The following is a 24,842-nucleotide window of genomic DNA, read 5'->3' as shown; positions in this document are numbered from 1 at the left end:
CCTGAGAGCAGGACTTTCAGGTGCCTTAACAAACTATCTCTGCATGTTGTAAACTGTAAGAGTCATCCAAGGGTCTTGCTTCCTGCATTTCCTCCCTTTCTATTCATGAGATGGACAGGTTCACTCAGCCAAGAGTTCAGAGACTCTGTAGGTCAGCCTGCAGATTTTTCTATTCATGAGATGGACAGGTTCACTCAGTCAAGAGTTCAGAGACTCTGCAGGTCAGCCTGCAGATTTTTCTCATACAAGGCATTTATTGCACAGAACTGGGTTCCATTCAAAAGCAACAGGGACTTAATTGAAATTTTTGTTGACTCCAAATATTTAAGGATTCCTTTAACACAAGTATGAAGTTCAAGAAAAGATTGCTTAGGGGGCATTTGTGCCTATGGACAATGAAATCAAAAGCAGTCAACAAAAGTTTTGTCTCCAGAGTCACTATATCAGGTCAGTAAATGAGGATTCATACATCTTAATAAACCAGACCCATGAAGATGCTGAAACAGTACCAGATACTTTGTGCACATGACCATTTTTTTATGGACTGTAGGTACATAAATAATCCCATGCTGGGCTATAAGAAAGAGGTGAGAGAGACCTGGGATGATATACTACCCACCTTCTGCGTGTGCTGTCCTCTGTCATAATGTGACCAAGTCAGACGCCCCAAGCAAGATGAAAATTCTCTACTTTGAACTCCTTAGCCTCCCAAATCATTAGGAATACATAACCCATCTTGGGTATTCTGTTGTAATGACACATGGCCAAAACAAAAACTATTGTTTTTAAATACATCTATAACCAATGTTGCTAGAACCTTCATACTCTGCTGGCAGGAATGCCAAATAGTTCAGCCATGGTGGACACAAATCTGGTCATTCATTAAAAGGATAGCATGGAGTTACCACATGATCTACCAGTTTTATTCTTAACTATATATCTGAAAGAACTGAAAACTTGTTCACACAGAAGCATATATGAAGGCGTAAGTCACAAACAATGCCACACCAATTCGGGGTTATGATTATTAGGGTGGTATTTATTTAAAGGGGAAAAAACTTACAGATCACTGTCCCAGGCAACAGCCCTCTACGCAACCAGGAAAGGAGTCTAGTAGCCAGCGGAGCAGGAAGTGAAGAGAGAGAGGAGAGGGAAGTGGCCGCTTTTTTAAAGGGAGAGAAACCACGCCCCAGTGGGCTGGTACCTCAGCTTTGATAGGCTGGAGGAGTGGGAGGACCTCCCGCAACACATATATACAGAAATTCATGGCAGCATTATTCATAGTTAAGATGTAGACATAGCCTAAATGTCCACAAAGACAAGCTAACGGGGTGCAGCAGCATGCTAGGGCCAAGTATTAGCCAGAGGGAAAATGGGAACTCTCAATACTGTTCACTTATTTATTTCTTGTAAATCTAAAACTGCTTTTTAAAATGAGAATTTCTACAAAATGGAATTTTATTCAGCCATTAAAAGGAATAAAATACATAAAATACAGGCTACACTGATGAGCCCTGAACACATTATTCTAAATGGAAAATCTCATATATTAATGGTCACATGTATGGTTTCATTGTGAGGAGACACAATTACACAGAAAGTGGATGCCAGGCACTGTGCAGAGGAGGACTGAGAGCTGCTGCTAAAGGAATTAGGGTTTTCTTTCGTGGTAATATAACAATGTTGGATAAAGATAGTGGCGATATTTGCATAACAGTTAAACAGTAAAAGTAACCATTTCTGTAGACAGACTTAAGATATTTGAATCCTGTCTCTATAACAGTGAATCTCAGTTCTTCAGCTGATGAGATCTAGAATTACCTAAGATGCTAGTCATGCCTGTGAGTGATTAAAATGATTAGATTAGCTGTCTACTCTGTGTCTGTGTGCGCGCACAGGTGTGTGTGTGTGTGTGTGTGTGTGTTAACCATAGTTGTTAAAAGTTGTACGTCATCACAATATTTTTTCTAGCACCATGTTTATATTTTTGAGCTATACAATATATTTATTCATATATTATAGGTTCTGAGAATTTACCTTTTCTTTTAAGCACATAACTTCCTCATCTTTGCAATAACTTTCTGCATGCTATCTTACAGCATCTAACATTCTGTAATTACTGAGGGGGTAGATTCATCTACATGTAAACATGTTAAACTTTAAGTCTCTAAAAGAAAATATATTAGCTAATTTAGTAATTTTGTCTAGCTATCGAAATTGGCATCAAGAGAAATATCTCTCTTTATTAGTATTGTCATTTCTTATTTTATAATTCATTCATAATACAGGTTAGAAATAAATGATTATAGAGTTTAAATGTCTGTTGAGCCATTCAGCTTATACATTTCCAACTTGTTTTCTTAAACACAAACAAGCCAAAAATATGTCTATGATGGGCAGATATACCACTAAACCTAATTACTAGCAACTACTGCACTGAATACCCTATATGGTACCTCCTTTAAAAAATGTTTCTGGGTCCTTCCTGGGTATCCTAGCGTCCTTTCTGACTTCATAGGCAGGTTTCCAATTGAAATCTCTCTTTCTGCACTATATCTCCCTTAAGGAAAAGCACAACAATTGTTATCCAATACAAATGTTCATCCCCAAAAACATACATACAAATAATATTATAGAGATTGAGCAGATTGTATATAGAAATATATATATACATAGATACATAATGCATGTAATGACAATTAATAAAAAAGAAGCCATGGATTTGCAAAAGAGCAATGAGGAGTATATGGGAGAGTTTGGGGCATGGAAAGGAAAGGGGGAGATGATATAATTATATTAAAATCTCCAAAAATCAAGAAATAATTTTTAAAACTATGAATAGTAAGGGCACTTACCTGGCTTTATGACGCCTCCCTTTGATTCCTTCTTATAACGAGCTGCCTGGACACTTCCCTCAGCAACTGTTCCAATCCTGCATTTCTTTCTGGTAAAGTCTTCATCACTTCCGGGGCAAAAGCCAATGGGACTGTGCCCCGTGTCTGAGGGAGTCTTCACAGGCGATACCGACTGGCTGCTGGGACAACCTGTGTCATCTATGAACACAAAAAGCATTGAGCCACGTCACAGGGAGGTAGTCATGCAGTGTACCAGGCACACATACGCTCATGCACGAGTTGCTTACGAAACACAAGTAAACTGGGCATGGCTTCTCCTATTAGGACCCTTCTTTTGTTTTTTGTTTTTTTTCTTTTCATATTTTGGCTACTCACACTGGCAGAGAAAACACCGTTTTAAGGGAACACTGTGAAGATATATATCTCATGGGTCTTTTCATCTTGAAGACTTCTGTGACATGCAGTTGTTCTTAAAATCAAAGCATATGCCTCCTCGAATGTTCTCCATGTTAGGATTTGGGTTCATATCTGTCTACAGATTATAGTTTTGTGTTTTGTTTGCTTTTGCTCTTTTGTTTTGCTCTTCAGTCAGGGTCACATAGCGAGACCCTGACTGGCTTGGAATTTAGAAATCCATCTCCCTCTGCCTCCAGGCACTGGGACTGAAGGTGTGTGCCACCATGTTTGTTGCCCACAGGTGTTTGAGAAGAGTGAGTAATATAAAATCACAAGAAAAGCTCACAATAATTAGCAGGCATCTTTCAGAGTTGTTTTTGTTAGGGAAATAAAATTATTTGAATATTACTGAAATTACCTGAGCCTTTGATCGCATGGCCCATCCTCTGGTTAATAAAGTTCTTGGGGAGGCTCTGGTTTTAAAAGTTCAAAGAAATAGAAAGAAGGGGTCCTATTTTAGACACATGTATCTAACCAAAAGTAGGCCAATCAGATCTATCCTTACCTGCAGTAAGATGGAAAACCAAATACTAAACATAACCAGGTTCATTATGTTAGGCCCATGTGTACGTCCTGAGGTTGTCAGTGCAGGTGCCAAGTAGGCAAACAGGAAACTCACATTGCTGTCTCTTATGAATGTTTTTCATATATACTAAAGTATCTAGTCATCTAGGATGACTGATTCATACTTTTAAGCTTTAATGAGAATTGCATGAAAATTTAGAACCAAATTAATGTTACTTTAAAGTTTATATACTCCGTAAAATAGTAATTTTTTTCATTTTCATTACTCAACACTTTACTAAATGAAGTTATTTTGATATCAGAATTACTCTCCAAATTAAACAAAAGATTGTAAGAAAGTTACATACCACTAACAATCTTAGAATTGTTGTATTTTATGAACATCAGAGTAGCTAGAGTCACTTTTCATTGACCATAGGCTATCTTGGGCCTCCAGCTGAAATAACAGCAGGATAAAAACGTGGGCTGGGTAGGATACATGGATTGCATGAATTATGCCTGGACTTTGTCTAAGAAGGAATTGCCATTGCTTCATTTCTGGCTTCTACTTCATTTTTTATTATGAAATCTCCCAGTTCCTGGAACAAAACGAACTTGGCACTTCAAGGCAATGCATTTTTCTTGCTCCTTTTTTTTTTTTTAAAAAAAAAAATTTTAGAGACGTTACTGTTCATGGTACCTTAGGGATCCATTTCTAGAAGTGCGTGGTTGTCACGCACTGTGCCTGAAGACGTGCTAGATCCTTCCAGAGTCACCAGGGGCTTCAGGTTCTGACGAAAGGTGAGCCCCTCTCTGGGCTGCCACTGTTCAGCCATTTCATCATGTGTTATTCACGACCCCCCCCCCATTTGCATGCCCCTGTTTCAGTGCAAAAAAACAAAACAAAACAAAACAAAAAAACAAAAAACAACAACAGCAAAAAAACAGCGTTCCTCTCTCGGGGTGCAAATTATCCTTACTGGGCCAGACTCCAGCAATTAATACATCTGCACATTGCCCCAGAGAAACTTTTCCTTGATTCCTGTTCCAAAGCAGAAAAACTCAAAACAAATGTTATTAGAACACTCAAAATTATCTACTGCCTTTTACAATGGTTTTCTTGTGATTCAGACCCATCCATGATTTCTTTTGAAAGATACTGGGTCCAAATAAATAAAAAAAAAAATCTATGCTTTAGAATGTCTTTTCTTCTTGGAAGTGCCCAGAATCAAAGGGATAGAATTAAGTAATTTCTAGTGGGAAAAACAGTGTTGAGAAAAGCTTTCAAAACCGTGTTTAAATAAATAGGAATCAAACATCTTGTGATTGGTTCTATTACTTCTCTCTGGAGCTAAAAGGTAAAGGACACACAAAGCATCTTTTTCAGTGCTGTGACTTCACAAGCAGCGGGGATTAAGTGTGATGCTCCAGATAAAATTTAGGATGAGAAACTGGAGGCACTGTGGGAGAGGCGGTAGCTGGAGTCCATGATCAGCTGTCATCAGTATTTGTAGCCCACATCTCCAGGAGATGGGAATGAGAGGAGGAACATATAAATCAATCTTGAACTCTGGGTATCTCTTAAAGCATTTTTCCCTCTATCTGCCAAGGTTGGGGAAACAATAGCAATAGGAGACATGGATTTTCTTAACAAATATGTATAAAATTCTAGCACCAAAAAGACTCACTGTTCTTGTGCCCAGTCTGCATCCTAATGCAACTTACAAAGGAGCCAAAGGGAATTTGTGTACGTTACGCCTTTTGCACATTTTGTCTCATCTGAGAAGTTTGAGTAAATGCACAGACAACAACAACAACAACACCATTAGGTGCTCACAGTGGCCTGTGCTGTCTGCCTGATTTGTCTAGTGGAACCAGCGCTAACAAAGGAAGAAGGCAACTGTGAAAGAGCAGGCCTATTATTTTTGCTATGGTACAGGAGACAATATGTCATGCAAGGAAGGGCCCAGCGCAGACTCAGAACTTTATGTGCCAAAGAATCACCTGGTAACCCATGGTCCCCAAGGGATTTCCTCTGTGCTGTGCTGAAAAAGTAATTATCCTTTCAACAAGTCCTTCTGGGGCTGTTCTCTGCTCTTACCTGTTTAGGTGAAGATAATACTCACTTTCAAATTCTGTGCAAAATATTCTTATTTGTCATTTAAAATGATCTTCTAAGGATGGCAAAGTCAAACTGCCGCTTTTTGGAAGGTCATGTTCAATCCCACAATTGTGAACTGACATTAAGATCCAGTACATACTACAAAGGCATAGTTACTGGGGGATAGAGAGGTGGTTCAGCAGTTAAGAACGCTCGCTGCTCTTGTAGAGGACCCAGGCTCTATTCCTAGCACCCACATGGCAGTTCACAATTGTCTATATACATCTAATGTAATCTCTTCTCCTCTTCTGATATCTTTGGGTGCCAGACATCCATGTGGTACATATATATATATACATGTAAGCAAAACATTCATGCACATAAAATAAAAATAAATCTTTTTAAAAAATAGATGTGTCCATTGAATTCATTGTACTTATTAAAAGAGACTGAGCTTTCTGTTTCTCACTGCTACTGAATCTACAGACTGACAATCATGGTATTTATAATTGTAACATTTACTGGCTATATTAGTACGAAGAATCATTAATTGCAAACAATTCTAAATAATAGAAACGAGGGAACTATTTCTAGTCAGGAAATGGGAGAAATCGTGACAGATTGAGATCGCTGGGAGGATGTCTGTGATAGGTCAGGCTACCATGACTTCAAAGAGGATGCTGTAGTCAATTGTTGATCTGTGGGAGGAGGAGGAGGAGGAATTGAAATCACACACACACAACTATGACGTGACTGAATGTTTACATTTCCTTTGACTCATGGTAAGTATGCCTGTTCTAGAGTGCTTGATCAAAAAACCATTAGCAAAAATGACTTGAGGGTGGGAAAGATGTCTTTCAGCTTACACTTCCATGTTACCGGGTCATTGAGGGAAGTCAGGGCAGGAGCTTCAGCAGAAAATATGGAAGAAGATTGCTTACTGACTCATGCTCAGCTGGCCTTCTTATAACCACCCAGGAATGCCTGCTTAGGGATGCTACCGAGGGCTGGAGCCTCCTACATCAATTAGCAATCAAGAAAATGCTCCCAGGCCAGTTTGACCAGGCAGTCCTTCAGTGGAAGTTCATTCATCTCACATGACTCTAGGTGGTGTCAGGTTGACAATAAAAACTAACGAGCACATTTAAAGAACCAGGATCGCTTTACATATTGAGAGGCATTTTAAAGCATGGGATGATTTCCTTCAGGGAGAAAGGATTTGAATTCGCAACTGGATGGATCCCGGACTGTCACGGATAAAGTTAGGAAAAAGCAATCCTGCTTAAGACTATACCTGTGTGATTTGCCACCCGAAATGAAGCAGAATAATTGAAATTTCCTGTTTCACTTAAATATGAAGAAAGGGGTCCACCAAGCTTAGTGTCACATACCTAAAATCAGAGCACTTAAGAGGCTAAAACGGGCCAGGGATGGTAGATAGTGCACGCCTTTAATCCCAGAGCTCTGGAGGTAGAGGCAGGCAGATCTCTGAGTTCAAGGACAACCTGGTCTACCCAGTGAGTTCCAGGGCAATCAAGGATCTGTAGAGAGACTGTGTATCAAAAAGCCAAACAAACAAACAGACAAGAGGCTAAGGTGGGAGCATTACCAGAGCGTCTCTGGGAAGAAAAGGGGGTGGTATTTGTCACTGTTCATTTATTTCGAGTCTGTCCATGTGGAAGGAAGAGCAAGGGAAAGAATACGGCGAGCCTCAGGAAGCCCGGGAAGTGGCTGTCTGTATAGACCATGGTAGTAAATATAGAAATACATCTACAGAGTAGCTTTCAAACTGTTGATTGGGAGAAAAAGGCCTTCAGGTCTGTAAAGAGAGGGAAGGGAAACCAGAAGCTACTATAATTCTAGTGCCTTGATGTTAGAAATCTTAATTGGGTAGGGGGAGCCATATTTTTCTCTGAGAACAAGCAGTATAGTTAAAATTTTATGATTATCTACAGTTATTAAAATGTATGTCTGTGTATTTTATAAAATAATTTTAAACTTATAAAATTAAAGGAATTAAAAAAATCATCTGCCGGTGTTAAAATTTAATTGAATTTTGCCATTCTAAAATTAGTACTCACTACAAATAAGTAAATAAATAGTAAAAAAAAAATATTTTCTTGCAATTGTTACCCAGAATAAAATGAACACTTTGGCTGATTTGAGTCATTAGATTAAAACACTATAACAATGAGTATGCTTTACTTGCTTTCTCTTTATCAAAGGGAAATATTTGATATTTAATAAATATTTAATAAATATTATTAGCCAAGCTCATTACTATACCATGGAGCATTTTCACCTGGAGCTTGATAGTTTATCAGTAATGAAGCTATGCAATACTAACAAGACCAAAAAGGGGCCCCTTTAGTGGAGGATGGGGGTGACTTTAGCTCCTAAAAGAACGATAATTGTAAGCAATGATAATCACTATATAAAAATCTGTGAATACATCTTCACATGCACAATTCTTAATTTCCCCAATTCCCCAGACCCTGAAAATCACTGGAAATGGAAACTGTGGGGATTTTTCAGTAGGTGCTGGGATGTAGCTCAGTGGTTGTCTAGGATGCACAAAGCCCTGGCTTTGATTTATAGCACTACAACAACCAGGCCTGATGGTGACTATCCGCTATCCTAACACTCAGAAAGTCGAGGCAGGAGGATCAGAAGTTTAAGGCCATACTTGCCTACTTAGCAAGTTTGAGCCTGCTTTGAACTACATGAGACATTGACTCAAATGAAAACTGCCCATTAAAAGGAAAGAATCATCAGCTATATTGACTGTAAAAAGGGAGCAATATTATGCCGTATTTCATTCAGTGAACCTGAAATTCCTCAATGCTTTTGAAAGTTCTTTTTCTTTTTTCCAAAAGCATTTTGGCTAATAAAAGTAGGCAGAATAATAGAAAATTACTTTTATGCAGTTTTTAATGAAATAATTGCATGAGGCAATAAATTTAGTGAGTGAATTCACAGACAAAAGCTGAGAATTTACATTGAGAACAGTCATTCCTCACATGTGATAATGTGCAGTCATTCATGCACCATCTAAAGACACCTGAGATGAAAGAGGCTAGGGAGGTAATCCAATGACAGGGCACTTGTCTGCCAAGGGCAGGCCCCCACTCTACAAAGGAAGCCAAAAGAAAGGACCCCCTATGAAGTATTCCTGACACACATAAAAAAAATTGTCCCTATGTCTACTCCTCCAACACTTCAATGCTAATGTCCGTCTTCTAGTCTGCAGGTCACATCTAGTTCTGAGGGCTTGTAAAAATAAAGTGTTATTGGAAGAGAGAGACGCCCGGCTCCTCTATAGGGTGTCTACACCCTGGGTAGGGTGGCTTACCAGCAACCAAGTCATGGCTGCAGCATAGGCTGCCTGGCCAGCAAAGCTGAAAATATTCACTAATTCGCTTTGTACAAAATTTGATACAAGGAAGTAAACAGACACCTTTGAAACAATTAGGGATATTTTAGTGTTCTGTACCATTATATTAATTCTGTGAGTGATTCAAATAACTCTGTGATTGTATCAGAAATGCTTGCATTCTCTTATAAATGGTGTTGAGGTGTGTAAAGAGACATTGACCGACATGTCTAGAGACTTGCTTTAAGACGTGTAACGGGGAACAGATGCAATGGATTACGAACCACGTTTTAAGGATGCTTTAAAAGTTCTGAAATATTTAATTTTGTGCTTATTTTTATTTTGGGGTAGACTTGGTCTCATTAGTCCTGGCTGGACAGAAACTTTTCATGTAGACCAGTCTAGCCTTGAACTCACAGAGATCAATCTGCCTCTGCCTCCTTAGTGCTGGGATTAAAGACATGTGTCACTATGCCTAGTTATTTAAATTTTACTTTAAATAGGAGTCTATTCAAAATAGATAAGAATGTGGATTTTTAAAAACCACTTCCATTTTATAGGGTTTTAAAGCTTCCATTTTTCTCACTATTATTAAAATTGCTTACATCTTACAGATATATTTTTAGCTAAATCTTACTAACATTTAAAATATATGTCTAATAGAATTACCAACATTTCCATGAACTTTGAGATAATTTATAATTCTCTACCTAGTATCTCATTTAATTCCTGACAGTAATATTCATTTGCTTATAATTTCTCAAGTTAAGAATTACACATGATGTTTTGATATAATTTGCAGGCTTTTTATTACTCAAGCTTCATATCTTTCATATGTTTGTTTGTGACCCTTCTTTATGTATTCGATTACTTCTTCATATCTTTTTTACCTGAATATTCAGATGTTCTTAAAGTTTACATATGTTATATTACATGGTGTTAACAGGCTATTTTGACTTTTACCTTCCTAATGTTTTGAATATTCAAATATTTCCTATTTTTTCAAGTCTCTACATATGTTCATTTGTGCTTTCTTTCAAGAATTTTTATACATGCTTAGAATATCTTTTTATACTTAAAGATCAACTAAATGAAGAGCCATACTATTTCCTAGATGCCGGTAGCTTCACTTTTCATTTTTATATCTCTATCTGAATTCATTAAGAAGTTCAGTGTCAACATTAGATAGTAACTATTACTTTATTAAATTTTTAGGAAATCAGTCACGTTAATATGTTTCCAATGCTTCTACATAGAAATTTGAAAGCAATGGATATTTTGGTCAGTTAATTTATACATCTTAAATCTTAACATCACCAAAATGTTTACAGGTGTGTACGGATTTGTTTTGTAAGCTTTCCTGATATTTAACAAGTGTGCCTAACAACCAGTATCATCAAGCAGATTTGGTAGCAACTATGGTGGCCAAGGTCTACTTCAATGCCCTCGCACCAGCTACATAGAATTGTTAGACCATTTACAACACTAAAATAGCAGCTTTCAGAGCTGGGCATGCTAGCACAGGCCTTCAATTCCAGCAATCGAGAGGCAGAGGCAAGCGGATCTCTAAGTTGAAGGCCAGCATGGTCTACAGTAAGTTTCAGGACACCCAGGGCTACACAGGGAAGCCCTGTCTGGAGAAACCAAACCAAACCAAACCAAAACAGGCCCACAAACTCAGAGATTAGAAATAAAAACACTCTATCAAAGTCTAAGAAGAACCTTTCTATGCCTCCTGGTCCCTCTTGAAATAGAAGATCTCAGAGATCACCTGCTTTCCAAAATGTCAAACTAAGCAATTCCAGAAGACACATTTAAATTCAACATCATTCAGAAGAAAACGATGCTTTTGTACCCTGATATTTTGAGACATTCAGTTACACTTGGTTGCCACTCCATGTTCAGTTATATAAGTTCGGGGCAATCACTGTCAGTGGAAGGGAGTATTACTTGGACTAATATGAAAGACTGCTTCATTCTCACAAAAAAAAAATATTGATTTACATTCATTCAACAAATGGTTACAGAGTATCTACTATGTGCCAGATGTCACTAATACAATTGCTCCAAATACTGTATTTTTTAATATAGCTTGATAAATATATATAAAATATCAAAGCTTAAACTCATGATTAATATAACCATGTCTAATTCTAGCCGCACACCATACACTGAAGGGATATAGGTGAGGCAAGAAAGCATCACATCCATGCCTATTCTATAATTCTAATAATGTCTTAGAGATGGAGGACCTGGGGCTCTGAGAAGAATTCCCTGCTTGCAGAGACTATATGGTTGACACAGCGTTGTATGAAAAACATGTATCTTTTAAAAAATCACCCTATATTTTTTTCTTTTCACTTTTTTGTACTTGAGCCTGTTCTGAGAGGAGCACCAACAGTTCTCAGAACGCTCAAATTAAAAACAGACAAAGCAATCTGTCAGAAAGCAGTCATCCCATAATAACTAGACCACAACAATTTGAGGCCAGAAATGCTTCCATGTTTCTGTGAAGGCAGTGTTCCTGCCCCTACACAGGGAGCCATTGGCACAGAGAGCACACTGCTGCCATCAGTGTTGTAGTCGAGAACTCTGCTCTTTTATTTATTCACCTACCATTAGCAATCTTTTCATAGTAAGAACTCACAAGTGTAGAAGACTCTACACTGATTTTGCTTCAGAATCACACAACATATACTTATCATCTTGTGTCCAGTGTTGAGATATAATAAGCTCATCAATCTATCCTCTGATAACAATTACTGATTTCCTAGTGGGTGTCAGGGATTCTGTATAGATGCCATGATAACCGACACACACAGGTTTTCCCCAGGGAGTTAGCATTGCAGCAATGAGGGCAGACAGCAGATAAACAAGTAGGAAAAATATGTAAAGAGGACACGTAGGAGTGTGATGTGCATTAGTGAAGCTCACTGGATGGCATTCTATAGTCAACAGCAGGAGGGGCCTGTTAGACAGCTTGTCATGGAGAGCTCCTAAAGAGGTAATTTGAGCTTAGGAGAGAGAGAAAGGAGAGAGAGCAGGGAATGGGGAGGGATGGGGAGACAGAGAGATGGGGGGAGGGAGGGAGAGGGAAGACACACAGGAGAGGGAAGACACACACACACACACACACACAGAGAGAGAGAGAGAGAGAGAGAGAGAGAGAGAGAGAGAGAGAATGAATATAGGAATATAGACAGGTAAACCAATTCCAGGCAAAGGAAAGAAGAGTGTTAAAAAACAATCTTCTGAGATAATAAAGGATAAAGGATACAGCAAGGAAGGTGACAGGTGGATTATGGGGGACAATGGCTAATACTGAGGTTGGAAGAAGGCTGAAGCCCAAGCACTTGTCAGGAAGGCTGTAGGAACCACTAAGCTCATCTCAAGTTTCTCAGCACGCTAAGCATGAAACGACACAGATCTAGTAGTTTGTGCTGATAAAGAGCCGGCTCAATTCTGTTTTAAGCACTTAATGCAGATCTTTACTAACTTAATCCAGTGTCCCCCTCAGAGAGTCACTACTGCCAGCGTGACTTCCTGGGCACATATAAGACCTGCACCTTCCTAAGCTTGTAACTATTGACTGGGTAAAGCCATTGTCAGAATCAAGATAGGCAAGACCTGAATCTTCTTCCTTACCGTGCTTTGTTCCGGTTTTAGAAACGAAAGGTCAGAGGCAAATAAATCCACCTAAAGGCCACTACTACAGCACAAACGAGGAGAAACAGTGGGCTGATTGGGTTTGTAAGAGTAAAAATTGAGAAAAGGAGATGTATTTAAGATATACTTGGAAAAACAATGAAAACCATTTATTTATTGCATTGAAAAATGGGAAAGGAATAAAGCCATATTCTGTATTTTTTCCTTGAAGTAGCAATATGGTGGCTCATTCCAGGATAAAGAAAAATGAGTTCATGAGTATGTCAGTAGTGAAATAAAATATTCTGACTTTTCTGTGGTAAAATCGAGGGACAGATTAAACACAGCATTGTGATGTGGAACAGACACTTGGGTGATTGAGACTCAATCTCAAGGACAGGCTGAATATCATCACACAGAACAGGAGGTTCGCGCAGGAGGCAGGGGTACAAGTGCTGAGGAGAAAGATGATTGTGTGGAGCATCACTGAGAGGCCAAGGGAAAGATGGTGGACAAGGGAATCTAAGGTTTGCCAGCATGGCCGCTCACTTGCTAGTCAAGGGCAAATTGAGACAAGAGTTCTGGTGGGGTGGCGTGTTGCAGTGAGGAAGAGCAGAGGAATTGTGTGGGGAGTCTAGGGGACCTTTGTTTTCCCTCAATGCTGTGGAACATCGTGGGTGCTGACGGGCATGGCTTGTCTAAGTACCCAGATGAACTCCTCACCCTCAGCCATGTAACCTGCGTCTCGCAGAACAAGTGGACCTTGGGTAATTATTTAGTGGATACTTCCCTTGTTTTGTTTCTTGGAGACAAAAATAATCATCTCACATGTGAACATTCCCAGGATTTCTGAGCTAGTTTGGAGCCCCGGGTTCTCCCTTAAAAGTCCCTGGGTGAAGTACTGGGTAGGATAGGGGACGATACGGGAGAAGTCTGCTCATTTTTTCAGACGGAGGACCAGGGGCATTGTATAAAACAGGGTCTGTGACTTGGTTTCCTCCCAAGACTCGGGTTGTTTAACATGTCCCTGGAAAAGGAATCTAGAATGAAAATATCAGGGCAACACATTTAATAAAGCATGAGGAACACATTCAAGTGATGTTCTTGGGGAGAAGAAGCTGAAATTAGGAAGCTGGAGAGGTCTGCCGACTTGGAAGGAAGGTTTTCAATCGAGCTGTCATGAAAGTTTTAGGCCGGTGGTTCTCAACCTTCCTAATGCTGTGACCCTTTAAATACTGTTCCTCATGTTGTGGTGACCCCAACCCTAAAATTATTTTTTGTTGCTACTTCATAACTGTAATTTAGCTACTGTTAGGAACTGTCATGTAAATATCTGTGTTTTCCAATGGTTTTAGGTGACCCCTGTGAAAGGGCCCTTTGACTCCAACAGGGGTCATGATCCAGATTGGGAACTGCTGTGCTAGGCAGGAACAGATCTTTTCAAGGTTCCTTCTCTTCAGCAACATGAATTTAATTACATTTTCTAGCTCATGACTTTTTCAAGGCTCAGATTTTTTGTTTTCTCTACATTTATTTTTTTTTAAATAAAAATAAATGGAAGTGTGTGAGAAGAAAGTAAGCAGGGACAAATGGAAGGGAAGATAGAGAGACAGAGCAGGGAAGAGAGAGAGATAGACCAGGGAAAAGAAAGAGAGAGATAGACCAGGGAAGAGAGAGAAAGAGACCAGGGAAAAGAAAAAGAGAGAGAGACCAGGGAAGAGAGAGACCAGGAAGTCAGTTCTCAAGCCTCCAGAACTCAGTGTTAAGAAAACGTGTGCCCTCACTAGAGTGGCGTGGATCATAGGAAACTGTCTTATAGTAATGCGCTTCCCCTTCCTTCTAGTTCTTCTCATCCCGAAGATCTAAAGACAACGGCGGATAAAATAAATCAAGGCCTAAAATAGAAGAAAAGGAAAACCTGGAATGCCTTTTGTATAGGCCATTATTTGCAATATTTGAGACTTGTTTTTGGAAACAAAGAATTGTTTCAGATAGTATTTTTTTTATTAAAGGTCTATTTTTATTTTATGTTTAATTCTGTGTTATATGTGTGTGCTGGCAGGTGCGTATGTGTATATGAGTGTAGGTGTGTGCAGATGCCAGGGATGTGCATGCCCTAGAGCTGTGGCTACAGCTGGTCACAGGGTCATATGAGTCACATGATATGGGTACCTGGATCCAACACAGGAGCTCTGCAACTGCAGCAAGAACTCCTAACCGATGATCCATCTTTCTAGCCCTAAAATATGCTTATATTGGTTGGTGCTAGGGATGGAGACTAAAAGCTGAACCTTGCTCATGTTAAACAAATGAGCTACACAACCAGCTTATCTTAAAGAAAAAAAAAACAAGGAAGAAAGGGAAAGAAGAAGCATGCTCCTACGTAGTCTAATTCCTGTGGCAGTTCTAAAGGCAAACTCAAAATTCTGAATGTCAGCATCAGAGACGAAACGTGCATCTACAGAAGAACGGTTTAGATAAAGATGCTCCTTAGCAGACTATTCTGTCAGCACCCGACGGCATGAAAGAAAGAGCTATTTGTGTGTTGACAAGCAATGGCAGGTGTGGGCACTGGCCAGAGAGCACCTGCTGGGGCCCTGCTCCAGTTTAACCGTTAGAACAGCACCTCTCCTATAACATGAGTTCTCCACGTATGTACCCAGCGAATGAGCACAGTCTGGCATGAAGTCATACAAAGCCAATTTGAGAAATGAAACCATATCTACTCTGATAGATGCCCTTCCATGCTTCCTATGGAACATGTTTGTCAGTTTTCAATTAAATTATAAAGCACATTTTCACTGAACTTAGACTCACCCCCCCCCACCGACGCAAAAAAATACTAGATTACATAGAAGGAAAGCTTAGGATCTACAGGGCCTCTGAGAGTCAGGGAACCCCCACCCCCACCCTAACAGACAACCACACAGAAGACAGAAGGAAGATGACATCTGTTATTGAAGAGGAAGAACCCAGAGAAGCGCACAAGAGCATGCTAAAGGGAAGGAGTTGGGCTCTGGTGGGGTGGGGGTGAGTACACCCTGTGCTTCAGAACAGGTTTGAGCACACACGGCCAAGTGGTCTGGGTTCTCTGCAAAGAGACAAGTCACCAGCCTCCCCTAGGGTTCACAGCAACCACCCCACAGAGACTCCCAGGCAAGGATGTTGATTTCCCAGTGCTCAAGGACTACCTAGTCTCTAGAGGCTCTTTCCTCATGCAGACAGGAGCTGAGCTGCGCCTTCAAAGCAGGAGGCAGGCTAGTAGATCTGCAGGGAAGGTGTGGGCAGCTACTTTGCCCCCAGATCAGGAAAGTCACTCTAGATGAAAATGCACTAAGCAGTTTTGTCTATTTGAACCTCCCTGTGGGTCCAATTGGTCAGCTAGGAGATAAAACTTCCTGAGACTGAAACCACCTAAGTGTGAAGTAGGGCAGGGGCTGATGTCAAGTCAGCCCGGGAGATACAGTGCTGAACATCTTCTAGCTTGTAGTCTGAGCTGCTGGGTTTGCTCAGGGCTGTGCGACCAAGCAGGAGAGCAGTCAGTATTCCTCACAGTTTTCTTGATATACTGGGCACTTTAAAGACTTTGGGCTTGACCATACATTCAAACCTTTACATGCCAACTTTTGAGGGGAGCATTTTATGAATTTCTCTGTCTATCAGCTACCCACAGCACTGTGAGGGTAACTTCTCTATGGAGGTATTTATTTATTTATTTATTTATTTATTTATTTATTTATTGAGACAGGGTTTCTCTGGGAATTAGCCGTCTCTGTCCTGGAGCTCACTTTGTAGTGCAAGCTGACCTTGAACTCACAAAGATCCTCTTGCCTCTGCTGGGATTAAAGGCACCACCGCCGCCTGGCACTCTTTGGATGTTTGGAGACACTGGAATTCCCAATACAGGAATGTTGCTTTAAATTATCAAAAGCATTAATGTGGCTACTGGCTTTTGCTTCAAGAATGACTATCATTGGGTCCATTTCTCAATAAACCTTTTTAAATTGGTGATAATTCTTCCCTTGTTATCTATTCATGAATACAGGGTGCTAGGGAGTCCTGCGCTATGACAGAATTGCAATTCTGGCAAATAACCAAGGCTCTGAATTGCACTCGATGCTTTCCTACTCTGGTCTCAAAATATTTTTTCCAAACTGCCTGGGTCCAGGAGTATGTTATGTCTTGAATTTTCTCTGGAAGTTGGAATATGTGCGTAAGCAATACTGAGGTTCAGATCTGGAAGCACTTCAGATGTGGGTTAGAAATAGCTCTAGCAATATACCCATATCCATATCTATATCTATATATCCATATCCATATCTAGCAATATACCCATATCCATCCTTATATACACCACCATCTTTAGCATCTCTCCTATTTCTTTTATTGTCTAAAGCCTTAATCAAGTACTTGTTGCCTGCTAATGACTCAATATTTATTACTAATGTTTTATTTGCTCCCATTTCAGTTAAGCTTTGGAGAAACTGTCTAACTTCCTCTATCTGCCACCCTTCTCTCAGGACCCAGGTTCCAGCCTCCTGTGATTTGGGTTGGGCTTCCCAACAGTTTTCTGCAACGCTTTGTCTGTGATCATTAATATCTACTGCTGGATAACTATGACATCACCGACATCTACTCCTGGATAATTATTTAATGCGTTTTTTTTAAAACCTTATTTTTAATTATTTGTGCGTATGTTAACTTATGTGCGTGAGGATGTTCAAGAGGGTGTTGGGTTCCCTGGAGCTAGAGTTACAGACATTTTGAGCTGCCTGATGTGGGCTCTAGAAGCTGAACCCGGGTTCTCTGCCAGAGCTGTACTTGCTCTTGACCAGTGAGTCACCGCTCTAGCCACAGCCCACCTTTTTGTAATCTAGTGGTGGCACCTGAACCTTGGTTGTTTTCCTCTGGAGACTCATCTCCTTCCTGTGGACTCAGACACCATTGCTTAGGATTCTTTCCTTGCCTCTGAATGTTCAGCCTTGGAGGTGGTGTTGGTGTCTTGGTTTCCCTTTCTGCCTGTTTCCCATGATGGTGTTCTAAATCAGGGCCCTCCTCGGGTCTTACTTTTTCATGCACCATCCATGAACTTCAGCTGTTGCCATCTTTAATTGTGTTAAAGGCATCTGCTTTGTTCTTAAATGCAGTCAAGTCTAAACCGAACAATTTAGTTGACTTCTTCCTTTTTCCCAGTTCTGTAATTCCATTATATTCATTTAGTAGCAATCAAGATAAGACCTCTCCTTTCCCTTCCACATGAAGCTGGTACCCAAGAGCTACTTATTGTGGTTGCAAAGCTCACAGCTATCATTTGATTCATCATCGCTTGTACTGCACAGCGGCTATAAATCCAGGTAAGCCCTTTACCATCATCCCATGCTCTCTACATCCATTGTCTACCACCACAGAAACACAGAGAACCTTCTAAAGTAGAAAACTGGCTGTAATTTCTCCCTGCTGAGAACCGCTCATTAGTTTTTCAAGATATCTGAGAACTCCAAAACAGCAGCTCATGAGCCATGGCTGGCTACTGACACATGTTATCTGGCCCACAGAGTTAATTACAATGTTGTATTGCTAAGATTCTGAACGACTGTAGAAGCAACACACATACATCTAGTTTTAAAGTCCCCTCCAGTGTCTTTCATCAGTCTACGTCATTGATCTGATTTCTGGATGGATACTTAATCTCACACTTCAAGTGTTTTACATGGAATATACGCCCTTCCCAATCTAGTCGAAGCTTCTTTTATCTATCTCATCTCACGCTTTTAGTCAAGTCTGCTAATGTCAAAGTTTCTGTTTATTCAGCACACTATGCTAACAAATGTTACTTCTTTGAAAACTTGGGCTTAGGAAATATGAGAGGCCAGTGTTGACAGTAAGTGGAGGAACAATCTCATATTACATAGGGGTGTGTATAGATATGGGTAAAAGGGACAGGGACATTAAGTGAGTAAGTCAACAGTATGGGGATCATATCCCAAGGTTTGTTATTCTATTGTTTAGGCAATAAAATGAAGAGCCTTTTTTATCCCAATGGATCATTCATTCTTGTAGCCGTAGCACAACTCCTCATCCTCGGCAAGCGTCTAACAAATGCTTACTGGACAAATAAGCATTGTCAGGAACTTGTAACATGATGGGTTTCCCAATACACTTAAGCATCCATTTCTCTTCCTTTCCTTCTTTAATTGTAACCATCGAGTGTCCGGGTTTCATTCAAGGTGTGCCCTGTACACTCACTAGCCATCTGCTCCATGTCATTGTCATCTCAGAAAAAGAAAGCGAGAGAATAACAAGTGTAGGTACAGATGGTAAATCCAGAGAGCGGATCGCATAGGAAAATAAAGTAAGAAAATCCTTTCTCCCATCTTCATTTTCCTACAATTTGGGCACAAATTAAACCCTACTATATAAATATAATTATTACTATTGCTAAGACTAAGTATGCAAGATATTTGTCTATACAAGTAGAAACTGTGATTTGGGGGGATATTGAAGCATTTCTTTTGTTCCATAGCCAGTGGTTCCCAGCTCCACCATCTTCCACATTTGTGCAGTTTATCGTGAGATTTTGGGCATCACCCTGATCCCTGCTGCCTGCATACACTCATATGTCACAGAACATAAGCTTGTGAGCCTAAGACGTCAGCATGCATAAGAACTCTAAAATGTAGACTCTCAAGCTCTCGAATACCAGGATGGCAGTCTTAGAAAGGAGCCCAAATGTCCACATTTCAAACAAGGAAAGTTATTCTAAAGCAGACAAGCAGCATCTGAAACTGTCATGATGAGAGCTTTAGAACGTGCAGGTTCTTCAGGTTGGGCACAATCTTGTACCCTTAGATGTGGCTCAGTTCTTTCAGGGTGATTCATCAGTCCCCACTCCTAAGGTTTTCTTTTAATTGAATGGAAAAGGTTGTTCTTATCCTCCTCTGTTTATAACAACAAGGAATACTGCCTATAAGCCTAACACTCATAACCTATTCCACTAGGTATATACTTAGGTGAGCTAAGAAGCTATGTACTTGGAATATATATTACGCCACAGTGTCTAAGCCCCCAGACTCATTCAAGTGATATTCAGGTCTTAGGGTCTTTGTGCTTTAGTTCACAGAGGGTTGGCAGTGATTCAATGATGGTATAATTTGGTATTGCAGCTTATGCCAGTTGAAACAGTTCATCTCAGTGCTGATATCATCACGCTCAACGGTTCATTCTATCCAGGTGCCGACTTTGCTCAAGCCAGGCAAAAGCAAAGCAGGGCTATTTCTGCTTGGCAAGGCCTGGCAGATTTCTGAAGGCTTGGCCACGCCTCAGCAGTGCTAAGCAGGTTATAATTTGCCTTAATTGTTCTGCCACAAACAGTAGCAATGATTACCTCGAGGTCAGCCCCAGTCCAAGATTTTACCCAAGCCGCTGTAAAAACTCAAATTCTGCAAATACCTCACTTGAGATGAGACAGCAAAGAAAGTCTGAATCAGACTCTTGGTGCATGTTTTCCTTGGCAGAACTCATAGATTTGTCCACGCATCTCACTTCCGCATGTGCATCGGAAGCATGAAGATAATTCTGAGAAATTATTGGTATCCCATAAAATAAGCAGCGTTCTCTATGCCTGATCTCTTCCACCTGCCATGTTTACAAGGCACCCCGTGGAGAACTAGCTTCAAACCCAGCAGTCCATCTGCCTCCAATTCTAAGGGGGTAATTATTGCCTCAACTAAGCAAGGAGGAACGCACAGCAGGCTGCTAACTACGGCAGGTGACTGACGGCTGTGCCTCACACCCACAGAAGTCACCAGCTCTCCTAATGGCAGCCAGGGTCATGATACAATGACAAACAAGTCATCAATAACCAAAACAACAACAACAACAAGCCCAATCAAACAAAAAACCACCATCCCCCCATCAAAACAAAACAAACAAAAAACCCAAACCCAAACCAAAAGAGACCATGAATTTGAGAGAGCAAAGAAGGGTATATAGGAGGGATGGTATGGAGGAAAGAAAAGGGGGAAATGATATTATATTAATCTCAAAAAATAAGAAAAGATTTGAAGAAAGAATTAAAATAATATAAAGAATTAAAATATATAAAAACAGCCCCTCCAAAAAAAGGAGAAAAAAATTAAGAGAAGCCGAGATTCAATGGGCTACATTCAAAACACAATTGAATTGCCATTGTAGATTTCACCACTCCTTATGGGCGTGTTAGAAACAAGAAAGACAACCTGGGCAGAGGAATAGTAATACTATGCCAAAAGCATGTTCTAAATGAAACAAAACACTGGCTTCAACAGGAGCACGCGAAAGCAGGTGCTTTATTCCCAGTCACAACATGAATTGTACTTCTTGTGTATTATTTACAGGAAGCTAAGAATCCACAATATTTGCAGTATACAACATAAGGCCTAGCCTGTCTCCACCGCAGCCAAAGGCAAAGACAGGCTATAGACTGTTCCAAGGGGTCTACTTCAGCTCTGGAATGATGCCCACGTATGAGGACACTCACATGCTGATGAGATGCAAAGCAAGGTCTCATCTTCAGAGACTCCGCCCATAAGCAGCCACTCAGAGCAAACGCTCTTTAGGGACACGCCCCAAATGACAGGTGAAGGGTCACACACAGTTCCTTCCTTCCCAAATGAGATAGACACAACCTACCCATGAGCATTTTCTTATCCACTCATTCAATGCGTGAGGAGGGAAAAGAGACACTAGGTAAAGATGAGCGGTCACTTTGGAAATGGTGTCAGACTTTTAAATTAGTAGAAAAACACGGTGGGCATAGAGGTGACAGAGTTCTCATTGTTTTGTCAAAGTATAAGGACCGTCTGCTTTGAAACTTTTTATATAAATGACAGGACTGCCAGTCTATCAAAATAAGGGGTATCTTTGATATTAAGTAACTTTAGCTGTATATAAACTTAGTATCCTATAAATATATTATCTTCCAAAAGTTGACTATTTTATAATAGATACTGCTTTGCAAATAACGCTTCTGATACCACACTTGGGGAAAAAGGAAATCTAATTTTCAAATTAAATCTCAGAAAGGACCTTCCTCTATATTTTCAGTTTCAAAGTTGAGAATTTCTTTAACTTCCCATGGTCCCTTCGTAGTGCCGGATGTAAGGATTCATAGAGAACAAACGCTAGTGTCGCGAGGTCCATCCATGGCTGCCTGCAATAAGTGGTCTGGTTTCATCTGGACAGATAACCGCATTCTTCAACTTGTGCCAACATTTGTGTTTTGTCGACTGATGTAACTGCTGTGCCTAGGCAGTACATAATTCTGCCCTCAGTATTCCAGTGTCTGGAGTCGGCTCTTCCCCCTGCTGGCTGGACATGTTTTACATTCACTACCTCACTGCCGGCCGCGTTAGTGGTCCCCATAGAACCAAACCCATTTATTTTCCACCAGCCGACTGACCTCCTAAAGCATCATTAACATGCCCCCAAAGGCCTTGCTGCTGTCAATTTCAGTCAGCGCAGCCCTCAAAGGCCTTTGTGGAGCTCATCAGCGCTCCTCAGGAAAGGAACTTAAGTCAGGGAACAGCATCAGACCCAAACCGTGGGGAATTGTCAGCGCGGGAAGCTGGGGAGAATTGCTGGAAGGACTTAGGGGTGGAAGATGAGGCAGGAGGCTAAGGGCTGAAAGGCTGGTGTGTGGACAGCCATAATTATACGTGTCTGCCACTCAATTCTCAGCTAGTTAATGGCAGAAGGATCAATATCTGCTTTCGATTTTCATGTCTACCATTATGGTCTTCATGAGAGACAGGTCTTTGGGGAAGAAGGGATGATTCTGCAAATGCGTCTGGGGGAGCCGGACTCACAACCAAAATCAGCACGGTCTTTGTTTTGTAAAACACATTAGTTCACTTCTCTGTTGTTTGACTCACTACTTATCTTCTGACAAACACTCACCTTGAAGTCGGTCACAGAGAGTGATAGTATGTGAAAAGGCTCTCAGGAATAAGTTTGGGGTCCAGTTATACACACAAAGCTGGAAGTCATGTCCCATCCACGCTCCTCAGAGTGAGCTCTGAACTCTCCTGGGTGTCAGCAAACAATCATGGCTCCACCAGCTTTATGCTCACCCTCTTCATCTCAGGAGGGTATCACATAGCCACAAGGGAGTTTTCTTTTAACTATATTTCTTCACTCAAATGGAAGGAAACACATTTCAGAACATAACACTGTGATATCTTTGTTTTAGGATGAGGGAGAAGATTTGAAGCTTCGCAGAGTAACAACATTTAAAGAGTAGATGAGTTAATATAAACATTGGGGAGCCACTGCTTTCATGTCCAATCAGGTACTCTATGGTACAAAATCTTTGAAAAAAAAATCACTGTAACTAAGTTCTAAGTTACTTCATATAGGTTGCCAAAATAAATAAATAAATAATAAAAGAAAAAAAAAGAGTAGATGGCTACATTCCTAAGCTATAACTTAGGTACAAAACAGGATCATTTTGTGAATGAATGCCAGGAGGCCAGAGTGGAATGTGCAGTTTCCGTGTTACACGTACTGGAATGCTGCTCCCCTCTAAGTGAGGGCACTGGCCATTGCACACAGACCCACTTCCCCTTCCTACACATGTTTTTTCGGTAAGTTTGAAAGCTCTGAGCATTACAAAACATCCTTCACCATCAGAAGACAGCCCGAGCTTCATATTTCTCCCAAATTCCTAATCTTTCTTCTTTCTTTGTTTCTTTCTTCCTTCTTTTTTGAAACAGGGTTTCTCTGTAGCTTTCAGGCCTGTCCTGGAACTAGCTCTTGTAGACCAGGCTGGCCTTGAACTCACAGAGATCCATCTGTTTCTGCTTCCCGAGTGCTGGGCGTGCCACTACCGCCCAGCTAAATTCCTAATATTTCTTTTAAAAAGGACCCATGTCTTGTTAAGTTACATGCTTCAGTACCACAGGGGCTGTCCTCTGGAATCAGCGGCATTTGAGGAACTATGAGAGGTCGGGGTCCTAGAAGGAAATTTCTGACTTTAAAAAAAAAAAAAAAAACAAAGACCAAAACAAAACAAAAAAAAACAGCAACACAAACCCTCTTCATTATATGCCACGGAGATGGCCCATGGTTCATGGCGTTAAGAACCATCAGAAATGAAGGCGCTCCATAAGCCAGGCTCTGTACCAGGCTTTGTACTAGGGATGCACTTAGGTGAGCAGTCTCACTGGGCCTCTCAGCAGCTCTATCCATACAATTACCCAAGTCTAAAACACTATAAAACGTGCAACTCTTGAATACTGACATCAGTCATGAGTAGAAAAAAAGCATGCTCAAGTTCATGTGACAGATTATATCGAGAAGCAGATTATATAGAGAGACAGATTATATAGAAGAGATATATTAACAAATATCTGGGCTATCTGAATGAAGTACATATGAAACATTAATAAATTTGCATCTAGATGTTGTTCCTATCCCTATTATCTCTGTTCTCCGTCTCTCTCTGTCTCTCTCTGTCTCTCTCTGTCTCTCCCTCTCTCTCTGCAAATACTCTAAAACAGCCAACATTTCTGATAAGGAATCCTTAACCAATACTTATTGTCCCACATTATTGCTGTAACTACTAAGGTTTGCCAAGCTTCAGCAACTTAATCAGATCACACAGTGTCTAAGTGGTAGGTCTGGGATTCCAGCCCACCCTGGGAATCAGGTCTGGCTGGTAATAAGTCTGTGTTCTTCCCATTACACTACACAGCCAGGCCTGCAGCATAGTCTTTCTTGGTCTTGACACTATTTATTAGAAGTTATTTTATTTGGTGTTTTTCATAATCAAAAGTACAGAGAATTATATAGAGATTGCTAATATAAAACTCAAACTGATATAACTTTTAGGTTTAATAAAAGAACACACTTTAAAAGTTATAGAATTATA

General features: G+C 40.3%; 1 protein-coding gene across 5 annotated transcripts in view; it reads right to left on the bottom strand.

Moving 5' to 3' along the window:
- Sybu (syntabulin) overlaps positions 1 to 24,842 on the bottom strand; it is a 104,545-nt gene that overhangs the window by 41,402 nt on the left and 38,301 nt on the right. For all 5 annotated transcript variants that reach the window (XM_041637580.1, XM_041637579.1, XM_041637576.1 and 2 more), the window contains one exon: positions 2,856 to 3,053. In XM_041637580.1, coding sequence (XP_041493514.1) covers positions 2,856 to 3,053 — 198 coding nt within the window. The remainder of the gene's footprint in view (positions 1 to 2,855; positions 3,054 to 24,842) is intronic.

Source organism: Microtus oregoni, unplaced genomic scaffold (genome assembly GCF_018167655.1).
Source record: "Microtus oregoni isolate MIOR12 unplaced genomic scaffold, Mior012 000053F_ref0000044, whole genome shotgun sequence".
Lineage (NCBI taxonomy): Eukaryota > Metazoa > Chordata > Mammalia > Rodentia > Cricetidae > Microtus > Microtus oregoni.
This window is presented reverse-complemented; position numbering and strand designations above follow the sequence as displayed.